We start from the raw sequence: 18,479 nt of genomic DNA on the forward strand, positions 1-18,479 counted from the left end.
AAGTCTCAGTGCATGTAGTTGTGTGTTAAAACTTGTGTGTACATGTATGTGGAGAATGCTAAAGAATCTCCCAGCTTGTTTTGATGAGAGTGTCACTGACAGGTAGGGGCTGTTTCTATGGGGAATGTGCAGTTTTTCATGTTTCTGTAGCAAACAGATTCATGGGCCTGAGTGCAGAGGAAGATGACCCTTTTCCTCTCTGACTGTTTCGAACAAGCACTTGCCAGCACAGCACCAGTCTCAAGGCATAATATAAAGAGCTAATGTAAAAACCTCCAGTCAAAGAACTTGTTTGAGCAACATCAGGCAAACATTAAAACAGCTTAAAAGCTGACTCCTGTTTGATAACGGGCCAATGACAGGACAATTTGATGTTCTTTTTTTTTGTTTGTGATAAAAACTGTTACGGTGAACAGAAGACAAAGTGGAATAGCAACAGATCTCCTCAGAGAGAGCTTGTTTCTCACTGTCTTACACTGTAAACACACGGCTGGCCACGCCTCTTTCGGTGCAGTGTGCCAAGCCACAGGAATTCCCTCTCTCTGTTTTTCTCTCTCTCCCTTTCTATTCCAGTCGCTCTCCCTCATTCCCGCCTTCTCATATAGACCAATGGGAGACCCTGGTGGGGACGACTACTGAACCAGCAAGAATCTCCTCTCTGTCTCTCTTCTGTTGGACATTCCTCGCAAGATTGCCCTACCGCCTCTCTTTCTCGCGCCTTTCTCACATAGACTCAGACTTTTCTCTTCTCCTCCCTAAAGATTGTGTTTTGAAGCGGCCCCTAAACATTGATGTGGATGTGATGAAACTCTGGCACTGAAGTGTGATGATGAAGGGAAAGAGGGGATTGTTGGAAGTGTGTTTGCTGATGAGTAGTCAGGACTTTTTCTCCTCTTCATCTCTCTCTCATATCCCCCAGTTCGGTCCTGCATGCAGGAATTGTGCTCAACGCTGGCTGGCATTGTTGGAGACACCTGGGCCAATCTTGCTTTGATTTCATAATCCCTGTCTCATGCTCTAGATTAGGCCCCCATGTAAAAGACACCTCTGGCTTTTTTACTAAGAATAGATCTCTGACTCGCTCGCCTGCTAGTTAACACTGTACATAGCATTTACTGTGGAGTTGCTCCTGCCTGTATGGCAATGCTTGCCTTTGTATGTGTGTTCAGAACTGTATTTGTGTGTCATATGTTTGTGCATGCTTCTACATATGTGGATGAGTTGCGACCGTTTGTCCGTCTGTGACGGTGCGTGTTTGAGTGGGCGTCTTCACTCAGGGGACTGTGGGGTCTGCTTAAACCACAGAGCATTGAGGTTCATCACACTTTACGGGTGAGTAGAGTAAAAATAGATTGTGGTGAGCGATTTAAGGCTAAAAGGCAGTTTTATGACTTCATTACACATAACATTTATATTTCTGTGGTGCGCTGTTTTTGATTAGCATTGTAAGGCTGATTTTGTAGACGTGCTTAAGCCTTCAGTCTTAGCTGCTCATTGAGTTCCCCTTCACGCTAATGAACACTGGAGCCAAGCGTATACAGAGTGGAAGAAGGCTAGAGTTGCCTAATGAGCTTCTCTTACTACCCCCCTATCCTCCTCTCCTTCAGCCTCTCCCCTCTTCCTTGAACAGCGTTGGCTGGAGTCAGCATTTGCACTCTCTGTTTTTTTTCGTAAATCATGGTATTTCTTTCTAATTCTCCCAGTGCAGGAGCCAAGCTCCATATTAAAGGCTTAATATGATCGGACGCTCTCTTTCTGCTTGTGTTCGCCCTGGATTCGAACCAGCATGTTAGTCAGCAGGCCAATCAGTCAAAGAGGGGCTGCCTGGGTTTCCTCGCCTCCTTGTGGCCCCTAGTAGCTTGCTGCTCGACAGAAGGACAAGAGGCTTCAGTCCGATGCTGCCGCTGAGAGGCAGCAAGCTGGGCAGGGTCGGGGCACTCTGCCTGCCTGGAGGCTGCTGCCACTGCTGTCTCATTGTGCTGAGCATAGAGCCCACTCTGTTCTGCTCACAGTGATGAGTAGAAGCCACCATGCTGCACTCAGTCACACATACAAACACTCACACAGACACACCGGTCTCATAATGCCAGCCTCTCTTTCACTGCAACTCCATCAGTGCATTACAGCCATTCCTTTCTCACAATAAAAAACTTAACACATGGGCTATTCTCTCTGGGTTTCATTATATTAATTATCACTATTGTTCTTCTTAATATCATCTTAATTGTCTGATGGCACACTTTATTTGGGAAGGGTGGGAGGGCTAATCCTTGCTAGACGGTAATTAAGATTGTCGTCCTGAAGTGCTTCGGCTAGTTTCGCTGCTATATTGAAAGGTCAGTGTCTCGGCTGCACTGAAATCCTTTGTTAGCTGTCCCAAGCGGATTTGCGCTTGGTGAGCAGATGTGGCTGACATCGCCAGTAGTGTGACCTTTAGTGATGGGAATGTCTCAGCTGTCTCCAGACCCCTTCACACGTTCAGCTGGAACCCCTTAGTGACTGTGGCGGGTGTTCAAGAGCACCCTGTGTCTCCCACACACATTGATAAAAAAGTGAAAGATAGTGCTCTGTTATTATGATTTGTCAGCAACACACACAAATACACACCTGCTCAAGCTTTACATTTCCATACTAAATTAAATTTTATTATAAATTAGAGCTATAGACCAACATGTGTTTTCATGCCTGTTCTCTCTGAGGAATGCTGATATGCTCTACCGTCAGCATGACTGGAGATGACACTGGGAACAGTAATGTGCGTGTATTTGTGTTTCTATGAGAGTAAAAGCTAATGCATTTGTGTGTTTCAGGTGGCATTGTACAACACAGACCAGGAGGGGAGCGACAGTCCAAGAAGCAGCCTTAACAACAGCCTGTCTGATCAGAGTTTGGCCTCTGTCAATCTCAACAGTGTGGGCAGTGTGCACAGCTATACACCGGTAAGACCAAAGACTTTTCTGCACATGGACATTTTGCCGATGTTCAAAATTCTGGATTTAATCCAGAATATACCTTCAGAAAACCTACTCTCAAATCCGACATGCACAAATTGATATTAAAGAAAAGTCAATTTATGCAAAAGGGTCTCAAGGACCTGAGTTTTCTTATGGTATAATAAGTAGTTAGATTTATATATAACGTTTCTGCCCATGCAAGGCTCTATACTATTATAAGAACTAAACTGGATTCTGAATTTGATGGAAAGTCAGTGTAAAATCAGGATTAGAGTCACATTAAACGTTTTTGAGGACTTTGTCATAAGCTTGGCCTCATCATTGTTGACCAGTTGCAAGCAGTTCACTCACTCAGGCAGGTGATTGGGAATTACAGTAATTAAGACTGGACAAAGTTAATGCATTATTATCAGAGCTATCTAAATTACAGACACAGTGGACCTGAGTTTAGCAGTGTTTATCAGGAGCAAAATGAACTTTTTACATGCTGGTCAAGATTCAAAGCCTTGCCCAAAAGAAACACGTAGATTATGGAAAATAACTTTAACAGAAGAGATTAGAGAGCCAGGTCCTTCCATCAACTTTAGACATTGTCATCCATTTAATTTAGTATCATCTGCATAACAATGGAAGTGGTACCTATTATCTGCCCAAGAGGAAGCAAGTACAATGCAAATAGCACTCAACCTCAAGACAGAACCTTGGGGAACACCACGAAACAGAGATTCAGTGTCGCAGAGAAAGTCCTGTCTGGCACGTATTAAGATAACCAATCCCAGCTATGCACTGCTGCAAAGGTTCCAGTGCAGCATCTTGGATAGACAATACACGATGCCCCTGCAGTTCCTCAAAGGGAGAAGCGAGTGGGATTGTGACATTCAGATTTATGTAGATGTTGCAGCTTGTAACTGTCTTGGAGGGATATATCTATAACAGGATATTTATATAATTGTTGTATAACTGTTGTTTTTTGAGCACAAAGTGTGAAGGCCGAAAGACGAATTCTCTTTTTATCTGCATTTTTCAAGCTGTGGGGGAGCCATGGTCCCTAATTGAATGAGAATGAAATACTGCCAGGCTTATAAAGTGTAGTGTATCACATATTTCATCCGATCAGAAAGCCTCAGGAGGCTCTCTTCAGAGGAGCCAGCGGTAGACAGCAATAGACCGAGGTTCAGGGTGGACATGCACTTGAGTACAACATCAGGAAGGGAGTTAAGGGAAACAGAGGAAAATGTGCACGTTCCTGGAAGCGAGACAAAGAGAAGCGCTTCCTCTGATGTCCTCCCACCAGAGATGCCCCCTCTTTGGTGTGGTCCTCCTGCATCCTAGAGTGCTCCCTGCTCCAGGCACTGGGCATCGATCGGCTCAGCCTGATAGATGTGCGCTCGCTCGCTCGCTCTCTCTCTCTCTCTCTCTCTCTCTCTCTCTCTCTCTCTCTCTCTCTCTCACAGCCAAAGCAGCAGCTCACAGTAAACACTCCAGCTTTATTATCACCTCTTTGCTCTTGCCCAAGCCAGACTGCAAGCCATGCACTTGAGCGGCTTGCTCAAATCTTGAAAGAGGAAGACGTTATGATCAAAAATTGGGCCTGACCTCTCTCGTAACGCAAGCCCACAGTGGACGCGGGTCAGGGACTGCTTTGTTTTGCATCACTGCCCTTGCTGTGATGAATCTTGTAGACGAACTTATTTCTGGCGAGAACACTGCTTGCTGTCTCACACCCAATGGCAGAGCATAACATTGACTGCCCACACAAATACATGGATAAAATGGCTGCTTATTTGTACAAGGTATTGCTATTGATTTTGATTTAAATACATTTTGCTCAGCCACTTGAGTATTGGCTTCGTGTCCATTCCAGTTGCTCTCTTGATGTAGTGTGAGCCAAGGTGGTAAGCACTGACCTAGATTGTTACCGTTTGTGTAATTGTTCTTTACATATTGTGTGACTGACACCTTTTCAGACAGAAACAAATGTTGTTGTAGTAGCTCCTCAGAAGAACTGGACCATCCTCATATTTGATTTGTGTGTGTGTGTTTGCAATGTACGTATGTTCACATAAACCACCACTTTCATTAAATATTATTGAGGTTTTCTGTTTTCTGTTTCTGCTGTTCCATGACCAGATAAGCACAGCGAGTATCTTTGAAAAGTATGTATATTATTAATGTCTATGCTTGAACTTCACAGTGTTGTAGCACAGTAGACCCTATAGTCTTTGGCGCAGATGTAGCCAGTGTTTTCGTTTTTTCACACAATCTTTTACAAATTAAACAGTAAACTTCTTTTTCCTGCATGCAGTATTGCTCCCTTTTCTAAAATTGCTCTTTATCATCTCTCCAGGTGACCACTCACCCAGAGCCCGTGTCCCAGTCTCTGAGCCTCCAGCAGCCCCCACAGTACAACATGCCAGACAGGGACAAGCAGCTCCTGTTCTCTGAATTTGAAGATCTCAGTGCCTCCTTCCGCAGCCTTTACAAGTCTGTTTTTGAGCAGTCCTTCAGCCAACAAGGTTAGTGGCCTCACAGGAGCATCAAGTGGAAACCTAATGGAGAGGCCAAGCTTCACTTATCAAGAACAGGATGATTCTCAGAACAATTTTCCTAATGTGGGTTTGTTGTTAACAGCTGGAGCTATTGAGAGTCTTTAACCACTAATTACCTTTAGTGAACAGATTTTTAACATGCTGAGTAGCCTATAGAGCAAAGCTACACTGAATATGTTCATGGTCTTTTGCCAGAGCAGCATGGAAAAGGCTGCATTTCTTATTCAGAAGCAGAGTCTGAGGCCCTGTACGTCTTTGTACGTCATTTGGCCTCAGAATGCGTCTCCACGTGTCTAAAAATGCTTTTCCCATCAAGAGCCATTTCAACTTTTTAGAACACCCCTTATGGAACTCATACTTTTTTTTGTATCTTTCAAAAGTGCTTTAGAAATACATTTTATTTACTTTACATTAACTGCCATCTGTTGGGATGGCTTCACCTGCTTTTTTGGCTCTCTCGGCTGGTTTTAGCTATAACAACTTCCTCAAACTCATCCTCACTTTTTGTAGTTCCATGCATGCCTTGCAAAAATAGTATTTCTTTACACGTATCAAACTCTGTAGTGAGCCCATGTTCAAAAACGACTAATTGGCTGGTCTTTGTTATGGCTGTTGTTTCATCACAGGCCAGAGTGAAAAGGATCAAATATCTTGCTGTGTCCTTCAGTGTTTTTTTCCATATCGTGTGCCCAATCAGTAATCCACACTGAGATGTTCCTTTAAGACAAACTGACACTTTGGAACTATTTGAATTTGTCCGGTTCTTACTGCTCGGCTGCAACAAGACTCATTCACAAACTTTCCGTCAGAGTGAGTTTTCAGCTTCTTGACTATTATCTCACAGCAAAACTTGCCTGATAACATTGTCCCTATAAAAGATCCTTGTTGGGCAACCAAACAAGATTTGGAAAACTTGATCACCATCATGAGATTTTTAATCTATTAATTGTCTCGCCAGCCTTCCATGCCTCAAGGCTGGAGGTTACCCACCACCCACCACGGACAAAGAGAGCAAATTAAGACATCAGTGGAGTAGGTGGTTCTTTAATGTAGACTGGGAAACTTTTACTTACACAATGCTAAAAGAATGTGGCCACATGCAGTCCAGACCACCTCTACATGTGATCTGAGCAATCGGATCTCAATGTGTCCTCAAAGCATCTCGGGTACATTCACCCTTCCACACAGAGCGTTAATGCCAGTTATGAACAAGGCTTGAGTTTTAACAGTTGTATTGTTAATTTAAAATAAATATGCCGCCTTTGTTGCTTTATATCATCAAATTACGTGAACGTTTTTATGTTGTTATGTGTTTTTATGTGTCAAACATTTTCTCATGTCGGCTGTTGTTTCACTAGAGAGGTGAAAGAGGTTACAAGCAGCCCAAGTCCTGAGTAAATCGGTTGGCTTTGAGCTCAATTTGTCATAATGATAGGGATCCTGTATGAGATACTACATAGTGGTGGATAGAGCCCAGCTTTCTGAAAGCCTGTGAATCCCTGTAGAACCAAATGCATTTTTTTTTTCTTGTAATCTGATTGACTGATAAACAAAGAGCACTTGACAAGCGGGTTATGAGCAAAGTAGACTGAGCTTTCTGTGTATAACCTACTTTCACAAACCAAATGCATCTCATGCTAATGTTTTCAAAGAGTTCCTCTCCTCTAATCTATCATCTATGTTTCATGAGTTGAAAGTTGTTACCTTTTTTTATGTGCATAAAAGTGAAATCTCTTAGTCAGACAAGCTCTAGCAATTAAAAAGCGTAAATAATCGAGCTAGAGGATTTCACACTCTGCCGCTGTAGACAGTGAGCTAATTCACTGGCTTTGATAATAGGTAATGAGCTCGCATTATTATTCTGGTGTTGCGTTAATTGCTTTCTGTATTTCCCTGGTTGGACAATGGGCTTTCTGTGCCGATAAGAGATGCACCTTTGTCACCCCTGCAGTGAGTGTTACGTGCCGATTGTGGAGGTGCGGGACTGGAGTCAGCTCTAAAAGCACTCCAGTGAAATAGGTTTACTGTGCCAAAGCTGTGAAGGACAGAGCCTCTTAAGACCACTCCCCACCACTCAGATGATTGCAGTGGGGTGTGCAGATGTCCATGCTCCAGTCATGTCTGTTAAAGAGCCACGCAGCAGCACTATGGATTTGTCAAAGATGATCCAGAGCTGTGTGAGACGGCAGCTCGGGCTCGTGGACCTCAGAGTCACAACTGGTGCTGAGTCATTCCCTGATACAACAAAATGGCAGCTGGTCTGTCTCAAGTGTAGAAGTACTTAAACACAGGAGGACCACATTCCATCATTGTAAGATGTTAAGATACATGACCTTAAGTAAGTGTTTAACATTTGAAGACCCTGGCTCTCTTTGTGTTTGTGTTGAAAGTGCATGATACTAATTCAAACCGTGAGTCTGGTATTTGTATTTGACTTAAAGTCTTCTCAGAAACCAGGGCTTCAACGAAACATATTTTCATCTTCAATTAATTTGTCAATTGTTTTATTCAGTGATTCTCAGAGCCCAAGGTGACGTCTGCAAATTGCTTTTTCTGTAAAAACAGTTTCACGCATACATTCAATTTACAACAAATGGAATCAGAGAAAAGAAGAAAACCTGAGAATCTGTTGACACATGGGCTTGATAAACGTTAAGTCAAAAAAAATTAGGTAACCATTTTGATGATTGATCAGTTGTGTAAATTATTTGTCAAGCTGTTTGTTCTGGCTTCTTCAGTGTAAATATTTCTGACTTTCTTTGTTTTACAGCTCTGTAAAAATTATAACTTACATTTATAATTATTTTGGAGGTTTTGGTTACACAGAACAAGATGTTTAAAGACGTCACCTTAGGCTGTTCAATCCATATGATAATAATCAGGAGTTGCAGCGATGGATTCATCATTTTTTGTAATCAACAATTTCTTTCAGCACTCCTTAAGCTTTGTGTTTGTGTGCTTTTGTTTCCCAGGTCTCATGGGAATACAGTCAGATTCATCCCAGCAGACCCACACCTCCTGCTCTTATCAACACTCCCCCAGTGGCACCATAAGTACACAGAACAACCTGTCAAACAACCAACCCAACAACCACCCCAACAGCCACTCCGCCAACAGTGGCCAGGTGCCCCTGTCCCATCCTGCCCAAGCCCACCCTGGCCACGGCTCGCCCCACGCGCCGCACCTCCCGCAGCACGGCGGCCCCCTCAACCAACACAGCCAACACGCTCAGCACAGCCAACACAGTCAGCACCAACAGCACTCCCAGCACCCCCAGCACGCTGCTCATTCCCAGCACGGGCAGCACCCATCGCAACATCCGTCCCACGGCCAGCACCCGCAGCAGCACACGCCGCACCCCTCCCAACACACGCAGCACAGCCAGCACCCTCCTCAACACGGGCAACAGCATCAGAGCCTCTCCCACCAGCCCCATCCTACCCAGCAACAGATGGCCTGCAACACAGGTAAGACCCTCTGTCTGTCATCGTCTTCCCTTTGAACCACCATCATTGTTTAGTTGTCTCCACCTTTTTTTAATCACAACAAACACGACGTGTTCACGACTGTCAGGCCTTATCTTTACCCATTAAGCTTTGAGAAATTGTTTTAGGTACATAACAGTAAATCATCTTCTGGTTGATTATCTTTGCTTTTCTGAGAACAAAGCAACGTTGCATCCAGAGACTTAAGTGCTTATACAGAGGCGACTGACTCCTCCTAGTGGCTGTAGTGCAGTACTGCTCTGTTTAAAAGCCTGATTATATTTGGCATTACCTTCTTACTCATTTGGCACTAAAAGATTGGCTGCACGGCTATGAAAATGTGACTACAGTGAAAATGCATCATCTGCATGCATCACCTAACCCATAAGTAGTAACAAATACAGAATCATTTATTGTGTAGTTGTCCTTTAATAATGTAATTAGGACTAAATCTGCATTTGTCCCAGGAGTGAAGTTGTTGGAACAAAAATAATTTGTGTGCTTCACATCTTATATATTGTAATGTTAAAAAAAGTAACACTTTGAGTGTGTGTGTGTTTGTGTGTGTGTGTGTTTTACAGGTTTACTGTCTGACTGGTATCCAAATCTGGATGCACTGAAAGAAAGCTGCCGTATTGCTAGCAGCTACAACTGGGCTGATGTCGACCTTTCACCTTTCCAAGGTGCGATTTGGATGCTATGAACAGATCTCACTGCATTTTCAAATACTAAACAGTTACTAATGAAATAAACATATGTTTGAGAGGTGGTGATATTTTATCTTCTGTGTCAGATTTGTCTGCTGTGTTCTCCAATGATCAGAAGAAACAAACATTTGGAGCCAGGAGCTGATAGAACAGCGCTGGCCGAGCTTTTGATTGAGTCCTCAAGTGTTGACACTGTGGAGTTGATTATGAGTTTAATTAAACTGAGCTCTTCAATTAAATAACACAGCCTTCAAGTTTAATTACCAAAACACAGAGCTCAGCAGGTCAGTTTATCCAATTACAGTCTAGGATTGCAAGGTAGGGTGTTTTTTAAATATCACCCACTGAAGGTTACTGACATAATGAGTATATATTGCAACTAAGTCTTTGCTTCATGTTAGAAAATTAATTTCTCATTTGCTAAATTTATATTCTTGGGACAGTCATCAGGTGCAGTTACATATATTTGACTGTCACAAAGGTATTTAAGTGCAGACTGATTCTGTCACTGGCTCTGACGATAATAACTCAGGTAGTTGTATTTTAAAATGTACGTTGTTATGTTTTATGCTCCTCAGGTTTAAGAGAGAGTATGAGACAAGCCGAGTTGAACAACTGGTCCCTGGAACCCACCCAGATCGCAGACCTCTGCTCGTCCATCAATCAGTTTTTTGCCCGCACCGGTGTAATCCAGCCACAGGGGGCAGTGCAGCCCTCAGTTTGCCTCGGCTCCATGCACCCCAACAAACCCAGCCAGCACCTCAACACAGGTTTGTCAGCCAGCCGTCCATCCTGTGACCCTCAGTCAGATAATGGACTGATCAATAGAGCTTTGATTATATGAGGGCAGTTTTGGTTCTGAAATGACTGGCTGATGTCCACAAAGATTGTTTTTGAAGTAATTTGTAAATTATCACATAGACACAGTAGCTTGATCTTTACCTTTTAATGATCTATATAATATATATTGAATTATTTTATTCATTCTTATTTTCCCTGTGATTTGTTTTCTCTGGAAGAGATCATGTAATTGTACAATGTCAACAGTATATATGTTTAACAATATGTCTGTTACAGTATTCCTTCATCTTTTTGCCTGGGAGCAGAAATATGCATTTTATTTTATTTTTTACTAGCTTTTGAAAAAATGAAATCACGAACCAGTTGTCTGACAGATTGACCTTACAACTTTCACCTGTGGGTTGAATTTATAGTTTAAAACTCTTCAGGATCCTTTTCACCTGCAGAATCACAGTGCTTGGAAATGTACACTCGGTCCCCCTGCAAAAAAACAAATCTCTTTCAAATGCATCATCTGAAGTGTATCTGTGTGTTTGTTCTCTTATTCGTGTGGTTTTAAATTTGTTCTGATTCTTTCCTCAGGAAATCTCTACATGGACTCCAGACAGAGCATGTCCATGATGGGTCCTCCAGGATACCCCCACATGCCCCCCATGAGCAGCGCAGGACCCACGATGACAGGTGACATAAAGTTACATCAATGGAAAAAACACGATCACTTTCAGCCATTCTGTTTCCCGATGGGATCCGTTTATATACACAACACCACCACATTGAGTTTCCCTGACAAAAAGAGCAGCTGGGTGGATTTAACTCTTCTTTCCTGCTTTTCTTTCTCCAGGACACCACGCACAGATGAACCAGCAGCACATGATACCTACCAGAAACTTCCAGATGCATCGCATGCCAGCCGACGACATCCAGGATGACTTTGATTGGGACTCCATTGTCTAGCCCCTAGACCTCCTTTTTTTTGCAAAGAATGGGGAGCAAGGAGAGGAGGAGGAGGCTGGAGGAAGAAGCCAGGCTGAGCTGAAAGGCCGCAGCAGGAGGAGGAGGAGATAGGCCGTTGTGGGTGGGATGCAGAACATTTGATAAGCTTTGGAGAAAGACAGACTTCAGAGTCCTGACATTTTTACAAAAGCAAAACATACATAGAAAATGTTAAACTTTGAAGACAATCATATATAGTCGGACATGTCAATGTGATTGCTTACATACTTGTCTAGAGGCAAGTAGAACACATTCACGTCTAAACCACATGCTCCTCAGCTCCTCGGCCAGCCCTCTCCCCATCCCCAGCCAGCAGCCTTCCAAAGTCTGAACCCCTCCCCCCCGACTGACCCCCTGCTCCGTAACTGTTATGTGATTTGAGCGACGTGTTCAGCTTGTAATTCTTCTCGTGTTGACATTGGCCTCAGCTGTCTCTTGGATGAGTTTATCTCTCTTTTTTTAGATTTTTTTTGTTTTGCTTTGTTTTTCAATCTGTTTTGAGGAAACACAGGCCGTCTCTGAGTGAAGAAACGGTGCTTGTTGGTCACTTTTTGGGAGAGAGAGAGCAAGCCCCCACTGTGGCTGAATCGATGGTGAAAGTCAGGTTTACAATAACTGAGGTTTTGTACAGGGTGTTAAATGTTTAAGGCTTGATATTAAACAAACCAAGGGAGAGAGATATTGAGAGAGAGAGAGAGATCGCAGAGAGTATTCTCATAACCAACCAATGTGATCAGGCTCACTGCAGCAGACAAGTAATGGGATTACATTTTTTAAGTTCTCTGTGTCAAGCACATCAAGATGAGTGAACGTGGTGAGTGTGAGTCGGTTGTGATACCAGGGAAGTCCGACATTTTGTCTTTTTTAAACTTCATTCAACTGGGAGGAACCAGATGTTTAGTTTCTCTGTGTGCATCGTGCACGTTCAGATTTGCTCCACCAATCAGAAGCTGTCATAACATGAAACCGTTTTAATGGTTAAAATCATCAGTTCTACACGAGAAGCTAAGTGATCACTAAAAAAGCCAGCATCAGCCAATAACTATTAAAATGAGTCCAACTTTCATCCGGCCTCAGTTTATCGCAGATCGATCAGTATTGGCATTTATGTCAGCCGATAAGTATGAATAAATAAAATGTAGCACAAAAATACTAAAAATATTTCAAAATCTACTCAGCAAATATAATCATAATTCTTCTACAAAAATGAAAGACGGACTAAATTGATTGGTGGATTTTGTTAAACCATGTTAAGCTGCCCATCCTCTGCCTGTAGCTCTGTATACACTGAATCTTCTCATCTTAATTTTCCAATAAAAACCTATTAATCATATTTCCTCAAAAAAAAGTTTAAAACCTCCATTTGTAAACAAATCCAATTCTAATAATTCTAATCACAGAATAAGATCAGGTTTGAGACTAAAAAAAGCGCTGGTGAAAAAAAAAAAAGATGAATTAATGATCAGATGTTAAACTTGTCACATAATGTGCATCAAAAAGAGTTTGATGCTACCTCCTGTGCTAATTTGAATTCTGGATTTGAGTCTCTTTTTTTTTAAACTCATTTGAGTTTGCTATCATACAATCATAACAGAATGAGAAATGTGATTCATACAGTACATGCAGTGTGTGTGTGTGTGTGTGTGTGTGTGCATGCGTGCGTGTGTGTGTGTGTTTTGGTTTAATTGTAATGTTAGGGCTATGATGCAATCATCTCTGTACTATCTATGAGCACAAAAGCAGATGCACACAGTGATTTAAAGACTAGATTAGAGATTTTAATGAGAAAGGGTTTCTCAAGCACAGAACAGGGAGATCAGTGGTTCTGGAAACTTTTCCTCTGTGTCCTGTAACAAGTGACTCGTCAATCAGCCCGGAGCTGAACGTCAGAGACACAAGGTTAGAAAACAAAAACAAAAAGCCCTTTGCACACTCTTACCTTTTGTTGATCGTAACTGTTTTTAAAGATGCAAAGCACCTCCTGGTTCTAGTGACCAATTCACTCCCATCCTCATTCACTCACACAGCGAGGCTATCTGACCCCTAGTGGCAAATATGGGGCATTGTCTACATTTGATGATGAGAACCTGCTGAGCTGTGTGTGTGTGTGTGTGTGTGTGGTGCTTTGCATCTATGACAGTGTGTCCCTGTTTAAAGAAGTAACTAAATGCTTTCATTCTTTCCCGGGAGAAGATTGTCACCACTCACATCTTTGGATATGATGTTACAGAAAGGAGGCGGTTAGTGTCGGTGAAGTTGTTACGTTTACACCTTTTTATACGTTTTGATATTGTGTATCAGTTATGCCCAACACAAACCCTAAAGTATTCCTGCAGAGGCCTTCACACCTCTCAGGTCAGCCATCTCTGAAACATGATTTTGGTCAGGCATAATAAAAGTCCTACAACTTATTTAAAGGTATTAAAATGTCAGAATCAGGGTTTATGCCAAGTAGGTTTGCACATACAATGAATTTGCTGTAGTTTGTATGTGTATAAATATAACCCAAGGGAACAGTATAAAATCTGTGCAACATGAACAATAGTCCAATTTGACTTCCGTAAAGTCAAGGTGTATCTGCAACAAATCCACTGAGCTTAGCACAAAGTCTGGGAAGTGAATGCTAAGCTAAGCTATCCATCATCAGTCTGTAGCTTCATATTTACAGTACAGACATGAGAGGGTTAGAAAGAAGGCAAATGAGATTATTTCCCCAAAACGTTGATCTGAAGACAATTCATCTACCAGGACTCTCGTAGTGACTGTGGTTTTAATATCTGGATGACAATCATGGATTTTTTTTAATGATATTGCATAATGTCTTTTGTTATTGTGAGAACAGACACTTTTCATTCTCACACGATTGTTTTATTGGATATTACAGAACCTTACGTTTCAACACAGAACCAGCCCGGTTTTACACTGTTGATCTCTCTGTTGAACCATGATGAAGTCATATTCTCGTCTTTCAACTGATACTGCCGTTCATTTTTATATTTTCAGCTAATCTTTTTTATGTTGTTGTCGTTTTTCTTACCAATCATTTACTCCTGCTCTCTCCACCTCACGTGGTCAATCCTCGCCTGTGGATCTCAACTGAGTTTTTTTTTTTAAGTTTTGTTCAACTGCCAGAATTTCATACCTAATGTTCGGACATGATCCTTAAATCAGTTGACCCAAATCATGACTTTTTTTTAGGTGAGTGTGGGCCAAAGGACTGCAACCGAAGACAGCAGGGTACTTGTTTGGAGTCTACGTAGCTAAAATAAACCGTGAACATCCTGTGAGTCCTGGGTTGGTGGAAGGTCATGTGAGGTTCGGCTCTTCCAGGTGAAGACACGTGAATGTGCGAGCTGCCATTTGTGCACATCAGCTCGAGGGAAGACAAAAACAATAGAGCAAAACGGTTGTGGCAAAAAAAAAGGTGAAGACAATGACTGGATCACAATCACAATTTTACATTTTGTCTGTGTGTGTGTGTGTGTTTGCTTGTGTGAGTTAAATTTGTTTTTTTTTCTAAAAGATGATTTAGGTTTTAAATGCCGCTGGACATGTACCTGCCAGAGAGATTATTATTATTGCGGAAAAAAAGATGAAAAGATGAAAAAAAAAAAAGCCTTGTTACAATATGGGAAAGAACTGCCAACAAGTACTGCTGATCGGGGCCTATTTTATTCAGTGCTGGTGTGTCGTGCTTGTATATATATGTCTTTTCAATCATCCCTTTTTTCCTCTTGGGGGTGGGGTATCGAGACAGGGGGTGGGTCTTCTTCACAAAAGAAAGGAGGGAAAAGAATAGAGTATTTTGTTATCGTCCAATCAGAGGGTGACAGTATGTATATATCTATATTGTATATATGTGATGAAAATGCGTTGGCTTTTTGTGTGACACTACCTTTTACCTGTACTATGGTTCTACATTCAGTGTTTCAGTGTTGATAATATATATTTGGTTTGTGTTTTATTTTTTTTGATTTTGTCTTTGTCATTTCTTGTATTTTTTTCCCTCCTATTTGTCCTTTTTTGTTTATTGCACGGTTTATTACTTTTGTTGTCCAATGAGGTGACACAGCTACTCTTTGTATTCGTTTAGTGCTGTAAAATAACTCAAGTGTTATTAGAATTGTCTATACCACCGCCCACCCCACCCCCTTCCCCAATATGCATGAATGGCACTTAAAAGAAATAAAATATGGTAACTTCACTGTGGAATAATGTGCTGCTTGAGCTTTTTTCTCCTGAGAACTTGTCTCAACAACAGAACCAGCAGACGCAGAGATTTTCCAAAAGCACGAAAAGGACTTATCAGGATTTAAAAGAGAAAAACTTTACGTATCCAATGTCAAAGTGCAGATCCACCTTTCACACGTTTGTTGTTTTGTTTTGTTCCTCCGTGCTTTTTTAGCACCCATCTTTCAAACTCCACAGCCAGAGTAAAACAATCTTTTCTTTCAGACTTGACATTTGACCGTTTCCGTCAGGAGAAGACATTTAACCCCTTTTTTCAGAATTGGAGGAATGTATTTTGAATTAAAAACAGCTACACCTCTTATCTTTGGAAGGTTGTGGGAGCCAGTATCAGCTTTCCAAGCAGCCATTGGACCAGAGGTGTCTTTCTGCACTGTGATGAGGCCAATTGCTGCCAGTCATGCTCACAATCACACACAGAGTCACCAATTAACAGGAGTTAATAAACAAATGGAAACAAAAAAAGATGTATATGAAGCATAAGAAAAATAGATGATGGGACAGAGATGGTGTGAGGTCACACTGACACAAGACGAACCTCTGGCTAAGAATCGAACACTGATGTGTTTTAATAACATCCACAGTGTCCTATTTTACATTTGGCAACATAGTCTTCTATCACTGGTCTGCTGACCTCAAGAGCGGAGGTTTTCTTTGTGGTTATATTCAAACATTCCAGGTCACAATTATCATTAATCATAAAGACATTCCACACATACAATAAAGAGATGTGGGAAAAGTCTTCATTAATTCCTGGGGCACATGCAGTGTTATAACACGTCGGCAGCTGCGTAAGAGCTCCCAGTGAGAAGAGCTGATGATTACGGGTGTTGACTTGACTAATGACAGTTTGAGTTTCACAGCTCTGGTGAACACTGGGGCAGTGGCTCGGAGCAGCATTCTTCACTCTTTTATCACGAAAGGATGTGTTCTGACGACTGGGAGCTGCGGTGAAGAAGTGTCATCAAATCTAATTGGTTTAACACCATGATTATTATCAAGGAGGTTGGTATTGAGATGATGATTTATTTGCCTCTTCGCATTTAAAAAGTGTTTAACCACTGAAATATTGTGTTACTTTTTCAGAAGAGTGTGTTGATATGAGATCCAGTCACTCAGAGTGAGACGTTTTCTCTGACCTCGTCTCAGTCAACCATGTTCCTCCACTTTTAGGCAGAGGTGGCAAATGTTTGCACATTCTTTACTCAAGTACAAGTACAGGTACTTGAGTTAAAAACGACTCAAGTTAAAGTACAAGCACGTTCAACCTCTCTACTCAAGTAAAAGTATTAAAAGTACAGTCTCTGAAATGTTTATCAACACTTGTTTAAAATCAGTCTTCACTGCAAATTTCTACTTTTCTTTGTGCTTCACCACCATCAACGGGTAATCAGCTGAAGAGCTTGAAAACAGTTGCAGGAATGTGTCCTCGTGCACGTGCACAGTACAAACAAGATCAGGGACCTACACGTAGAAAGCTCTGTGGCTCCACTTGTAGTCAATACCTCTAGAGGGGACCTTTAATCTACATGTCAGTGCATCGTGTTTAAATCCTGATCACAGGTTTAAACTGCACAGTAACAGGTGTCAGATAAATGCAGCCTGTGTGAGAAGTACAATAATTCCCTCTGACATGTGATGGAGTAGGATGATAAGGTGTCGAAGCATCGTGGAGACATGTGAGTTGTTCCACCTGATTTCAACAGTGTGTCTTAAATCTGTGCATTGATACAGGTCATTATTCCCCATCACATCTATTTGATTAACGATTTTAAATGTTTGGTGATGACTTTGATATTTGATTCCTCATCCTGAAAACAATAAATGCAGTTAGAATGAAAATGTGTTTTTTCTCAAGGTTGTTCAAGCATCAAACAAAGTATTTAATCACATTGTCTTTTACATACGTACATATCCACTAGCCTCCATACACAGAGTCCAACACAAGCATTAAAAGGCTCACACCTCCTATGAGCTGTTGAAGAGTCGGCCCGTCACTTTTTTGGTTCTGTCACGCAGCATGAGACAGATAAGAGGATATTTTAGGTTTCATTTCCTGCCTAGTTTGCATCATACTCAAAATTCTTTAGAGACACATCTCTAATGAATACAATAAATACTGTCTACCAATCGTTATATGACTTTGTAAATAGATATCAATATCAGTATTGGCTCTTAGACATCCTGTATCAATTAAAACCAAACTTACTTAACAAAATGAAAAGCTGAACAAAAATCAGTGTGATAAGAATTAGCTAAAAAGACAGAAACCATCTTTGAGTTTGATCCATGTCCCAACCACTAACAGGGAGGAGGCAGGGTTTATGACCTATATTGCTGCCAGCCACCAGGGGGTAAGTGAGACATTTTGGTTTTCTTGTTGTGTCGTTCATCTTTTGCACAGTCAATGGTTTTTATTGGGGTTTTTTATGGTCCATAATCTTATAAAAGACAAGCAGCTATTCCGATTGTTGATGTTTGTCAAACACACACACACACACACACACACACACACACACACACACACACACACACACACACACACACACACACACACACACACGTTAATGTTTAAATGTTTGTAATTTACAGTTTGTGATGAAAAGAGCCACAACTCTCTCCATCATATTCACATTAACTCTGATCCTCTCACAGTGTTGACCAGATGAAGGTGTTTCCACTCGTCTTCTGTCAAATCTGAATATTCCTGTTGTTATCATCTTATGGGCATGAAAACACTAA

At 41.6% G+C, this 18,479-nt stretch overlaps 1 protein-coding gene across 1 annotated transcript in view; it reads left to right on the forward strand.

The window, feature by feature from the left end:
- foxj3 (forkhead box J3) overlaps window positions 1–15,701 on the forward strand; it is a 76,391-nt gene extending 60,690 nt beyond the window's left edge. The window contains exons 6-12 of the mRNA XM_020101692.2: window positions 2,811–2,939; window positions 5,302–5,470; window positions 8,476–8,970; window positions 9,570–9,671; window positions 10,274–10,465; window positions 11,079–11,177; window positions 11,338–15,701. Of these exons, the coding sequence (XP_019957251.1) occupies window positions 2,811–2,939; window positions 5,302–5,470; window positions 8,476–8,970; window positions 9,570–9,671; window positions 10,274–10,465; window positions 11,079–11,177; window positions 11,338–11,450 (1,299 nt within the window). The 3' untranslated portion in view covers window positions 11,451–15,701. The remainder of the gene's footprint in view (window positions 1–2,810; window positions 2,940–5,301; window positions 5,471–8,475; window positions 8,971–9,569; window positions 9,672–10,273; window positions 10,466–11,078; window positions 11,178–11,337) is intronic.
- The last annotated feature ends 2,778 nt before the right edge of the window (window positions 15,702–18,479 follow it).

Source organism: Paralichthys olivaceus, chromosome 2, assembly GCF_024713975.1.
Source record: "Paralichthys olivaceus isolate ysfri-2021 chromosome 2, ASM2471397v2, whole genome shotgun sequence".
In the NCBI taxonomy this organism is placed as follows: Eukaryota; Metazoa; Chordata; class Actinopteri; order Pleuronectiformes; family Paralichthyidae; genus Paralichthys; species Paralichthys olivaceus.